General features: G+C 38.6%; 1 protein-coding gene across 5 annotated transcripts in view; it reads right to left on the bottom strand.

The window, feature by feature from the left end:
• LOC131677091 (serine-rich adhesin for platelets) overlaps positions 1-13734 on the bottom strand; it is a 260189-nt gene that overhangs the window by 39125 nt on the left and 207330 nt on the right. For all 5 annotated transcript variants that reach the window (XM_058956679.1, XM_058956713.1, XM_058956686.1 and 2 more), the window contains exons 3-4: positions 1087-1251; positions 839-994 (exon numbers count right to left, since the gene is read on the bottom strand). In XM_058956679.1, coding sequence (XP_058812662.1) covers positions 839-994; positions 1087-1251 — 321 coding nt within the window. The remainder of the gene's footprint in view (positions 1-838; positions 995-1086; positions 1252-13734) is intronic.

The raw sequence follows: 13734 nt of genomic DNA, 5'->3' as shown, positions 1-13734 counted from the left end.
TTTCCTATAAAATCAGACAAATATTTTTTTTTAGGAGGTAACGGGTGACTCTTGGAAGAATTAATTTGCAAAAGATAATTTCCCCATACGAAATCCCATGTAAACGTTAAGCCGCAGGCGCAAAAATTTAGTTTCACCGATCGAGCTAAAAATTTGCATAGTTGTTCTGGGAGCTAAATGAATCCGAAAAAGTTACTCGGAGCCAAATTTTATTTTTTTCATATAACCATGTCCCACTCTAGTGTTTATTGTCCAGTTCTATGAAATATTCGATTAAATGCATTGTGTTGTGGCTATTTAGGGATATCAATTCAGATTTTGATATTGGAAAGTTTAAAATTGTCGGTTTTCCATCTGTTTTAATAAAACAGTGATTCTCAACTTGTGGCCCGCGGACCCCTTGGAGGCACCGAAGTTATTACTGGAGGTTCGCGAAAAAAACATATAATTTCCGAGTGCAGATTGAAATTTCAAGCCTTGTTTCGTAGCAATCTGAAAATAACATATTAATAGCATACAAAATCGATGTTCCGTACAGTAACCCAGGGCGATTTCTAAAGGGTCCGTGGTACGAAAAAGGTTGAGAACGGCTGCAATAAAACATTTACGTGAATTTTTTATGTTGAATCATCGTGACGGCGGCTTCAGTTCTAATTTAACAAATAGAATTAAATCGTCATCGCGCGATTTTGTACGTAATGTAGGATCAAAATGCAAAATTCAAATGAAAAAAAGTGTGTTGTCGTTATTCTAAAAGATGAAATTAAATTGTAATTATAATGTGGCAAAAGTCGAGGGTGAATTCGAAAATTGAAATGAAAATACCGGTGCAACTTACGTGAGGTTTTTCATACGAGTGTCCCGCACTCGAAGACCCACCCGATGCCCCACCTAACACCCCACCAGAAGCGTGCGAAGCGAGTGAAGAGGAAGCCGACCCGCTGCTGCTGGCCGCTAACGAAGCCGAGGCTCGTCCAATCCCCGATAGCAGTGTCTGAAAGGAGGTGCGAACGATGGATCGTGTTAAGGATGGTGCATAGTCGGGTGTAGTTGTGGGTGAACGATTGGTTTATGTGGAAAACATACGCTTTTGAGACCGGAAACGAGACTCAGACCGGAACGCTTAGCTCTCATGAAGTCAGCCCGATCTTCAGCTACACTCGATGAGACACCGCTGGCTGAATCGGTTGAGATGTTTGCTGGTTTGAGCTGTACCATCACCGGCAGCAGCACCAGTAAGAAGAATATAATCTGAAAGAAAATGAAAATGATTTTTGATTAGTCAATTTATATCGACATTACATAAACAAAAATAGAGAGATGGAAATCTCAAACAAATATTCTCTTCTTTCTATGGGAGTGCCTAAATAGCTGTAGAAAAATAGATTACGACTAATAAAGATAGTTTTCACCACTTTCACCCATATATAAAATCTTCATTAAACTACAATGGAAACATATCATTCGATTTATTATTAGAGTAGAATTGGGTATGGGGGTGCAATTGGTATAAGGCATTATCTTTGCTATGTTATTGCAGAGGTCGCTCATGTTTCGTGAATTAGAATATCGTTGACGACTGTCATTTCGGCTATTACTGTGGATCAGCTGTATTAGTTACGGCGTCGTTTATGTTTTCGTGTGTTGTGCATTTCTAGGCGTGTACATTGTTGTTGTACTCTATGATTCAATTTATGCAAATAATGGCTGGAAAGACTGGTTTTCAAAAGGGCGCAAAGTATTTAACCCAAGAACGGTAATTCAACAGCAGGTTCCCGTAGTGACCAGTCCGAGTACAAAACGCTATATAGCCCCGTAACGATAAACACAGATTTCTTAGGCAATCCCGGGAATTTTGATACCATTCTGGCAAGGATTTCATTAAAATATTCAATCGTGTCACTACTGGAACATCTCTCCGGAAATCGGGAAGCAGATGCATTTATTGTCGCAAATTCTAAAAGTGGATTACCCAAAGCATTCAAAAGTATGAAAATCGGTTGAAAATTACCATAGTTAGGCCATTACAAATATTTTTTAAAAATTATGTCACCCCCCCCCCCCTTCAAAATCGCTGAAAAAAATCAGGGGGCAAATAATTTTTTTTAAATTAACCAGAATTCAAAAAATTGTCACGTTTTATAGAACAACAATAGCTTCCATAGAGTTTTGCTTTTCGTAACTGAAAACTATTATGGTAGTTTTAGAAATTACCATCCCATGATATTTTTTATTTTGACCATTCTCGGGTAAATGTGAAGTTTAAAAGAGATCATCGATCCAGTCCAACACCAAATGAAACGTTTGCTGGTCGCGGAAGGAACGACCCATCTGTGTATTATCAAACAAACATCCCGAGCAGAGTCTGATAACAAATTGAGAACTAAACTTGATGTTGTGATGTAGTAGGGAATGATTGCTCAGGTTGTTATCATTTTGGTCGTTTTAACGGTTAAAAGTTCAAAATCGAAAGCATAAAAATTGCACTATGACATCAAACAGAAAACTATTCATGCTATCAGTGAAAGCAAATTGAAAACTCATTGAGATTATGAAATATTTCATTGATAACAAAATAAGTAATCAATTTGATGAAATAGAAACAAACATTTTTTTTTCTAAAAATGTAAGCACATCAAAATGAGATCAAAATATGATGTTATATCTGAAAAAGTTTAAACTGATATCAAAATAAGATTTCAATTTGATGCTTGATATCAAAATATGTTGTCTATTTGCTGTAACTTTGATGTTGGACTTTGCTCGGGATCTCATGGAAAGGCAAATACAGACCGACTTCTGAATCGATTCCATTTTAAACGCAACAGTCGATAGAGACATAATCGATCGTTGCATTCGAAAATAATTTCGATAAGGAAACAATCTGAATTCAAATCAAACTCCTGGAGATTTATATGTGGTTCAATATTCAATATACATGAGCTTTACCGAAAGGTTTTTGACATTTAAAAATTTCATATGGGATCGTAGTATTCATACCGTATATCCGCAGCCATATGTGCGATTCTTATGAACTTGATCAGATCAAAATCTGCTACTAAACCTTCCATTTAAGGCTAAGCTTGTGAAAATCGAATAAGCCGTTTTCCAAGAACTCGAAGAGACATTAATTCTGAAATATTCCAAGAACCAGAAACATGCGAAATTTTCGAGATAGACGCTGGAATCAAAAGAACTTTGTCTGGCCATCAGCGATCAAGAATGCTCTAGCAAAACTAAATATAGATCTTACAAATAATGGTATCATCGGCACTTACCGCAGGAAGAACCGGGAATCCATTATCGATGTCAATTTTTGTAGCCTTGGAGTAACCGGAAAGATGGACTGAAAAGTGTGCGAGGATATATCCACAGCGACCACCAAGCGATTTGGTACAGCATTGATAACAGGACTATGAACTACACATGAATATGAATATGTAGGAGATATATAAACGAGTGAAGATGGAAAACAGCGATTTTTCACAGGAACGTGTCCGTCGAAGAACTTGAATTTAAGGGTATCCTCTTCAACCTAAATGCGAACGAGTTCACGGCACTACTAACAAAGGCGTGTAATGCGACCATACCAAGGGATGGGAAACTGAGAAACGGTCGCCGGGTGCAATACGACGATTATCGATCTACGCATAAGTTGCCTCCGAGCTTGGAGAAGAAGTCGGAGATCACTTCGGTTTCTCATCTCGCTCAGTTCAGAAGCTAGAAATCGCTCCGCTGCAATAGCAGGGCAAGTAATCAAATTTATTCGCGCGAAGCTTGGCAAAAATTGATTCCTACTGCCTAGTGTGTGATACGTGAACAAACAATGAGTGATAATGCCAAGCAAAAGTATATCACGATGCGGGCAAACTGTGTTGCTGTTGACTACACGAAATATCCGGTAATACCATCAATTCATGAAGGGGAGCAAATGTTGAAGGTGAACTTGAAGTTCAACGTAGCTTGCGGTACTTTATGCGGTGCAATTCCACCATTTACGTCATGCGGTACTGAATATGTTAAAAAATATTAGTCAATCAGAATCATTCGCCTCCCAGAACAACATGAAACACATCATCGAATGTAATAACATTTTATACAGTATCCCAACGTATATAGATACATGACCTGGCACCACGTACTAGTTCCTTCGCTATCAAACAAATCCTGTCAAAATACGGAGAGGTGAATAGTGTTAAGGAAGATAGTTGGAGGAACTACTTCCCAAGACTCCGCAACGGAGTTCGTGTGGTGAGAATGCGTCCGACAAAACCTATTCCCTCTTACTTGACTTTCACATGCAAATAACCTCATGGTGTTGAATATTCTCAACGAACACTAGTCACGCACCCAGGACAGATTCCTACCTGTCAATATTGTGATCATCCGCTACACCACGGGAAACCTTGCGCAGAGACTGCTAAAGAAATTCCACCTGATACGACCAAAGCCGATATACAATCATCGCATGTTAAACCACAACCAGTTGGTAAACCAAAGACTGCAGACCGCAAATTCACAAACACCCAACAACGATCGGCCCCAGTACCACTAAACCAACTGCCATTACCAACATCGAAGTAACAACGATTACAGCAAATGTTTCCAAACCAACAACCAACACCACCAATAAGGAATCTAATACCGATGAAGAAGGATTTACAATAGCGACCCGTAAGCACAAACAACAAATAAGAATATCCGACGATGAGCAAGATGAATGCAGTACCGATGATGACATGGACGTAAACGAAAACGCGAGAGAAGACGGACCAAATGACCCCCAAGGTGCGCTCCACGGCTCAGTTGTGCTCACGCATTGTGCCGTGTCAAATATATTTAAAATTAAAAAAGAAGTCAGAAAGCTCGAGGGAAGCGAGCTGCAAGAACCGCTCTCTACAAAGCAGTCAAGCTGTACAAGAAAGCCTTGCCACAAAGCCAACGCGAATTTCCTTAGGAGAGACCTACAAAGTTGGCATAACAAAGATAAAAGGCTCAGTTGCACCACCTGAAAGGTGCCCGGAAAAGATGGAGGTCACCATCGAAAGGTTTTCCCCCACAACATGAATCTATTTACGCTGTACAGTGAGGAGGATGATCACAAAGATGAAGATCGATTTACCAACAAACAGCTTATCGAGATGGCGAAAGCCATAAAAGTGAAGCGATACATAAGAGCCCGGATATGTTCAAAACGATCCGATAATTGGAAGCGACAAAAGCTGATGTTGCTTCCGATGCCGGGACAACATGGAAATCTTTCAGCGTAGTCAATATATCCCTTGGTAATGTTAGAGAGAAGGAGTAATCCTGAACAGGATAACGAAGTACGCGGACCGTGAGAACGGCATCTCATGTAATTCGGCTTCCTTATAGGCAGGTCTACAGTGAAATCCATCCAAACGGTTGTGGGAGCTTTGGAGACAGCAGAGATAAGGATATCGTTTTTGCGTGGTGGTACCCTTAGACGTGAAGAATGCTTCAATAGTACTAGCTGGGAAGCAATCGCCCATTCGCTGTACAGCATGAGTAACTCTGCAGGATATTATAGAGCTACTTTCAGTACCGAACACTGATCTACGAGACAGATAAGGGGGAATCACAACTACAACTGACGTTCCTCGACTCGACGCTGTGGAACGCAGTGTACGATGGAGTATTGAAGCTGAACCTTCCCAGAGATATAACGATTTTCGGCTTCACGGATGATGTGGTGTTCCAAGTAATCGGACAATCGCTAGAAGAGGAGACACTCGACACGGAGACGATTGCCCATCATAAAACAGAGTTGGTGATGACTAGCAGCCGAAAGACAGCGCGGTCGGAAAATATATCATCGACTTGAACTTTTAAAGTCACGACGATTATGTTAAGGGGAAGGCTGTGAGAGCAACCACAGCTTTGCTTGAGGCGCCAGTGTACTGGGCACCACGAACCAGCGGAAATCGCTGGACCGAAGCATGTGAGCAGACTAGCTTCACCGTCAGGGACAAGATCGAGTAGGTCGAGTGACGCACCAGCGGTGGGTCATCGAGTTTTCAACGAATCAGAAGCTACGCTCCATCCGGTATCGCCGAACCGTCCTCGCCAAGTACTGGTTGGCCCTTTGAGTAGGATTTATGGACTATGCGAGTAGATTGCGACAAAACTGGGAGCTAAATGACTCGCGCAACAGGCATCGGTATCGGGAGAACTTCCGACGAGGAATTGAGATGGCTCGCGAAAACAGGAAGTAAATGGTTCACAGAAACGGGTGCCAAATGGCTAACGGAAGTTCACCACTGCGATTAGCTGGATATGTGTTCGGAGCTAAACCGCTCTAATGTATCATTTTGTCTTAAGACTGAATCAGCCTCCCCACGATATAACGCTTCGATGCAGTCTCGTGGAACAAAAGGAAGGAAGAAAAGTGAGGACTGTTAGTAGTGGTTAGGCACAAAAGTGAGTCCCACCTAGGGCCAATGCAGTTTTGAAGCTATTTAACCATACTATAAAACATACAGACATTTTCAGATATCGACGAACTGAATCTAGTGGTATATGACACTCGACACTCCGGGTGTAGCTTAAAAAGTCGAGTTTCAGAGTGATTGCACAGTCTTCCTTATATGAAAAACCTTTAACCGATTTTCATGCCTTGAGTGTACAGTCGGTCCTTGTGCCGCCACAACGGAACGAAAACTATTCAAGCAACCAAAAGTTAATATCTTAATGTACTCTTAAATGTTTACATTAAGTTCATAGAGAACTTTCAAGCTTTTATTGGGAATTTAGAAATTGCACTGTTCGGAAAATTATTTAAAACGAAAACTTTAGCATTCCTTTCCTATGTGAACTTTTGATTGATTCAGTAATGTTTGCTTGAATGTTTCTAGTAAAACGAATAGCTCAACCCCGCTATACGAAATCACCCTGCGGAAACGTCCACGAGAACAATCGAAAGAAAATGTAAAAAGAAAAAAAAATTGTGTTTATTAAAATAAATATTTATTTTTTGTTTGCCCCCCCTTCAGAAAAAAATTTGTACTTGGACATAATTTTTAAAAAAGATTTGTAATGGCCTTATGAGCATTTAAATTTTCGGGTATACAGGTACGTTGTCGGCCTGTAAATGCAGCATTTCATATCTCCATCACGAGCATAAAAAGTAACATGGAAATCAACTGACAAAACTCCCACCATCCATCAAATCTAGAAAATGTATACAGAGGTCAGAGATACGATCACTCGTCCATTTCCTGTTACGTGTCAGCTTCGGTGACGGAAATTGAAAGTGTTTAGATACCCGTCAGATAGTGGCGCTGTTAAAGTTTTGGTTCGCTATTTGTGACGTGCAGGGGGGCACCACAGTTTAAAAAGGCAAATAAAAAAACGTCATCGATTTTTAAACGCGGATTATGGCATCTATTGTTGCACAAAAATGTCTACTGAAACACCAACATGAAGGCTTTTTAAGCTTTATTGTGGTAATAATACGAGTTGGTTTTGTGCAGTTAAGCGAAAACTCTGCACCCACTTTGCTAAAGACCAAAATGTTGTTTTATATTCATAGTTATAATCCGTCGGCCTCTGTCCACAGTGAGTGCCTATCACCGTCGCTAGACAGGCAACTTCAACACCCTAGATATCGACCCATCTATACGTTGACCAACGATCTTACTTCTCACGTTAAAGAGAGACAAGTTTGTCTTTGCCAAGAGACATGCTGGTGAACTCGAGTGATTCGTAGTTATGCTGCCTAAGCTCGACCCTCATCATCAGAAGACAAAAGTTAAACCCGTAAGACATTAAGCCTGTTCTAATGACCCTGCCACTTCTAGTTTTCCAATCTGTATACTTCACATCCTTGCTCTCACTTGAGTACTATGGCTCTAAATTTTCATAACTTTCCCTACCCAATAATCTCTTGCTAAGTGAATGTCGTTAAATTCGTTAATTTAATCGTGTTAATGTGTTAATCGTTAATGTAAAAAACTGTTTACTACTATCTTCTAATTTACGTAAAATTTGTTAACTGTTTCATTGATGACAACATCAAAATAACTAGCAACTAGAAAACTAAGCTAAATAATTTGAGCATCTTTTGCTTCCAACACATGGAAAGGAATTATGTATTTATGTGTTGAACAATTTAAGTCCAACTGACACTGAGTCTTAATGAACTGAACCAGTGGTTCTCAACCTTTTTCGTAGCACGGACCCTTTGGAAATCGGCCTGGGTTGCTGCGGACCGCCACGGTTAAATATCGATTTTGTATGCTGTTAATATATTTTTTTTAGTTTGTTAGGAAACAAGACTTTAAATTTCAATATGCACTCGGAAAATACACTCTTTGCGGACCCCCAGCAATGACTTCACTGCCCCTAGGGGTACGCGGACCCCAAGTTGAGAATCACTGAACTAAATTACAAATAATTAACCTAAAGTGGTAACAAACGGTTTCGAAACTGTGCTGAACTAATGACGTCGAAGTCGAAGATGTTGGTAAAATCGTTGAGGCGACGGACCATTGCTAGTATCGGGCTGTTGGAAGCGCAGTTAATGTTGCGCATTTCAGTCTGCAGCAGTTTGTATTACGCACGATTTCTTTACACGAGTTTTAAAAATTCCGAAACCAAACACCTGACCATATTGAATCTTTGTAATATGTGTATGTAAAACAATCTCATTGTTTAACCCTCCGAAAGTCGCGCTTATGGCCCACTGACGATTTCGCTAGATTTTCATAGCTGCGTGTACTCAGTGCACCAGCCCGACTGCCGGAAGGTTAACCAATGATATTAATTTGGATGTATCGAAGCGTCACAAGCATTTGAATATGTCTACCTTAAAAACGAGCACAATTATTTCATAAAATTAAAGCCCATCCCAATCCCAAATCAGGCAAAAAAATAAATGTTTCGCACATAGCATAGAACAAATATTTTGGATAATGTAACAAAGGTCCCGTCCCTTTTTCGAACAAAGATTGAATTGGTTTCCCAATGTAACAAATGAATTTTGCCAGTTGGCTCGTGACAGTTGTTCCCCAAACAATGTCAGAGTCCCACCTTCAATCAAGCCACCAAAGTTAACACGCTCACGATGCGATCACACAGTTCGCTGAGCGTAAAATCCGGGCAACATTTGTTCCTCTACACATCCTAGTTGAAAACTAAAGAAGACGTGCCACAGTATACGGGATTTATTGCATTTGCAGTAACGCTATGTGTTGGCTTCAATAGGACTTGGTTGTTCGTTCGCTGCCTGCATTTGCATGGGAAGCAACTTGTAGATTTTAATCTGGACCATTTATTCTACCATCAGTGGGGAAAACGCTCCCGCAGCTCATACTGGTTTCAGTTCCCGGCGAGAATCGTGATTCTTGTCTGACACGTATCGAACCAGCAGGTCACGTCGGTACGATTTCCAGTTATTGCTTCCGGTTACATATTCACTTGTTTGCCCGGTTCGCATCTGTACACACTTTGGATGAGTCGAGCAGAGAAATTCCGGTGCTGACGGGAACCTTTCGTGATTGGCTTCGATTTTGTATGGTCAATTGCACCCAAGGCGCTAGGTGGCGGTCGTGGTCAAAGGATAAAGGTCTGTTGCAGCCAGTTTGTTAGACAGAGCAACCGGTAATGTTTTGTCAATTATTGATTGGAACCTGTTTTCTTGCGTCGTTCGAAAGTGGGTTTACTGCGAATCAATTTCGCTCAGCACAAACTATGCAGAATTGTTAAGTTCAGGTGTTCCATGTCGTTATGGGATAAGTTCGAGCCAACTAATTTGGATGCTCGGTCTAGGAGTTTTGATCTACAAATATTCAGATCAAATTTGGTTCGATTTGACGTGATTGGAACTGCAAATTGGTCGTGCTTAATTTGGAGCCCCACATATTTTTGAACCTTTTTGATACATTTGCCTCCTTTTCACGGTCAAGTAGAGTAATCGTTCACGGTGTACCCAAAACCATTAATAACAACCAGATTATATAGACTCAATATAATCTCAAATCGCGAATTGTGTGCAATTCCCGAGTATGCAATAATGGACAAGTAAGTTTTATAATTTAACCTTAAGGTGTCCATCTTGGCCAACTTTTCTCTATTTCCCATTGATCCTTCTACCGTGAGCTACTAGGAGAGACTAGCACAATTGTGTGTGGCAAGGGTCCTCCATCAAAGCATTTGGGTCGGTTTTTCCGTTGCTGTCTTCAGCGTTTCATGCTGTCTTGATTGTTTCGAAGCCACCCTGATATCTGAGAAGACTCTTGACCTTCCTTCAGTGGGATGGCGTATAATATGTTATCTTGGTATTTTTGTCTCAAGAACTCGCCTGATAGCAAGACCAGATTCTTCGGGTATGTGAAAATTGATTCCATTCTTGAAGTTAATGAATCGCAAAAGGGGTTCTGCATCGCTATAATCGCCAAAGCGATTGCAATATTGTTTTTTGCAGCGTTCTTAAATAAGCGTATCCATTGATTTTTTTGACCTTTTTAAAGGAAATGCAAATTACTTGATCAGCGAATTCCCAATAATTGGAACCTGGCGTTATTCGGGCCATTATAATTCGTAAAGATGACAACATCAATTAATGTACTACATATATAATTTAAAGAGCAAGATTACGTTTGCTTCGCAGTGGAAAATATACTTTGATTTTGCCCATTCTATTTACCATCACAAATCGCGCTGGACATTGATTTCTATGATGAAAATTCTCATCCCCATCCTCCTTCTTCATCCTCTACAAGGCATTGGAGTAGAATTGGATACAGGTAGTTGGACGGAACAAATAAATTCAATTATTGAAAGAACAGAATGCCAATGAAACCCAATTAAGTTTCCCAGGATTCAAGTATCGATTCTAATCCATCAAGAATAGTTTAGATGGATTTTAAAAGGGAATACCTAACATTATGAAACACACCCAAGTCACTCAACTGGAATGTTATGTGGAAGAGTTTGTAACTAATGTACATGTAGAAGAGCAAATGATTATACTTCCATGGATCTCAGGTTTCTATTCGAATTTCCCAGCCTCTTATCGAGTGTTCAAACCTATTGAAACCGGTTCAAAGACTGCCGATGGTTTGGGATCAAATCATGTTCCATCGTTTAATGATTAAAAAATTCATTTTTAATCAGCCTATGGGTGAAATTGCATCTTTCTCAATATTGAACTCTATGTTTCCATGATTAGTTGCATTAGTAAACATTACGAAATATTCATTATAATGTTATTGCACTTAACAATATTTCTGAATTTAATTTCATATCCAGTACTGTGAACGATGGCTAAAAGTTTTTTTATTAGCTCTAGAAATACTAGAGAAATCTCTGGTGTTTTCATGAGAATGTCATATTCAAGTTCTCATGCTTGAACTTCTATGTGGTAGTCTTCTGCAACCCGCTACTTAGAAAGTGGAAGTCTGATCAGAAAGAAATACCATAGCAGCCGATGGGATATACAGGGTGTTTGGTTCATGGTTAAGAATCTCCCGGGAGGTGATAGACTGTCATATTTGGAGAAAAAAAATTGTTCTACACATACCATCAAATCTCAACCGTTACAGAGTTATTGAACTTTATGTGTAAAAAACTTATTTCTCTTAAAATACCTCTAACTTTAAAAGTGTACTTTGTATTTTAAATGTTTTAGTTCCATTCGAAAGGTGAGAACATTTCACATTGAGTGATGCCCTCACATGTTTCAGTTAATGAGTTTAAGTAGCCTTTTCAAAGTAATTTATTGAAAATTAAACAATTTCAAACGATTTTTCGTTCATTTTTTGAAAATCGTAATAGTTAACCTCATCATTTAAATAATTCAGATTGTTAGTCTTGATGAGCTGCTTAATTTGCTCTTTGACATGATACACTTACCTTTCCTTATTTTCATGATTTTGGGTTATTCAACTTGGATATTTTTATCTCATTTTCACTAGTACCAGCTCTAATTGAAAAATTACGGCACCTATTGTACTTTTTTTTTCTTTTTATTCAAAAGCCAGGAAAATTTTACAGTGAAAAATGTATTAATACCTTTCAGTTAAGTGAATTTAGTATTCTTTTAAAAATAAATTAGTTTAAAGTTAGTGCTATTATTGGCATTTTCGTTAATTTTCTTAAAATAGTAAATAATAAACATCACCATTATTATCATGGAAATAATGCATCTCAGCAAGTTCTACAGTTCTTTCTTTGACTCCATTCAATTATCTCTTTTGGTTTCGACGCAAAATCGTTTTCATCACATCGTTTCATATGCAAAAATAATGATTTCGAACCCACTACATTTGTAGGGAGCTCATGCTGTGTTAACTATTAAATAGCAGCAAAATGAAAAGAGATATAGACAAAGTATCTAATAAAAAGTTATAGAGAACATTAAGAGGCATCAAATGAACAATAGTTACGATAAATTTTGTTGATTAATAATTAGAATAATTAAAAAACTCTCCAAAAAACACAAATTTTGAATTATTTCGTTAGTAAAAAATCATTTAGCACACTTAACTAAAAGATATTTGTACATACACTGATAGGACATTTTCTCAGCTTTCCAATGAAATCTTGCTAATAACGATATAAAGCATATTTTTTAGATTAGAGTCTTTTAAGCACTTGCAAGTCGGTTACAGGAAAAGTATAGTAATGAAATTACAAAGAAATGAGAAGAGATAGAAATATGACGTCCAAGAACAAATCATGCATCGTCCCAAAATCCAACTTTTGGATAATGGATATTTCTATAATCATACTTCATTATTTCGAGAAAATTAGCAAAAACCTCCTCAAAAACACTAACTTTTAACTACTTTACAGTTAAATGTAATTAAAACTAATTAGTTAAAAGATATGAGAACACCATTCAATAGGAAATTTTCTCACCTTTCGAATGGAACTGAAACATTTAAAATACAAAGTATACTTTTTAAGCTAGGGGTATTTTAAGACAAATAAGTTTTTTACACAAAAAGTTCAATAACTCTGTAACGGTTGAGATTTGATGGTATGTGTAGAACAATTTTTTTTCTCCAAATATGGCAGTCTATCACCCCCGAGAGATTCTTAACCATGAACCAAACACCCTGTATACCTTTCATTTGAAACTATGTTTGTTCAAATAAGTCCAGTCAGAAGAAATTGTATGACCTTTTTACCAACTACACTAGATTGCCCAGAATTCTTTTTTGAAAATCCAATAACGCTTTTTTATATTAGTTTTATTAAACGCTATATAACTTCAACATAACCAAATCGTATTGGTATACAAATCTGCATGTCGTTCAAAGAAAAAAATCTCAACTCATGAGTTATCTTTCGCCCTCTCTAACATCGCTTGTTTTTTTTGGTCTTCGTCAGTTTGACCGATGTCGCACGCTCTCTGGTGACGTTTGGCCTGCGACCAGGAGATGTTGGTATTGTTACTACCACTGTCTTTTTCATTTTTAAATTCTTCGAAAGGCTTCTTGTTTCCAAAGATCTGCTCACCTTTTTTAGCCACGGTCTTGGGATCCCGACGATGTCTCGTCTGTTTCACCACCTCTGTTTAGAGACTTGTTATTCCTTACCCGCCTCCTGTCATGAGTAACATCCATCCACTGTTCGTTCTGTTCTATCTGGGCCTTGTCTGTGGTTTGACTCTGTACTGAATCCTTAATGACCGCAGTTACATTTCGACTGATTACTATTGCATCCAATATCTGCTTGACTTTAATATCTTTGGGGTGCTGGACCTGG

This window comes from Topomyia yanbarensis, chromosome 1 (assembly GCF_030247195.1).
Source record: "Topomyia yanbarensis strain Yona2022 chromosome 1, ASM3024719v1, whole genome shotgun sequence".
Taxonomy (NCBI): Eukaryota; Metazoa; Arthropoda; class Insecta; order Diptera; family Culicidae; genus Topomyia; species Topomyia yanbarensis.
The sequence above is the reverse complement of the archived record's forward strand: the minus strand, read 5'-3'. Positions and strand labels throughout refer to the sequence as shown.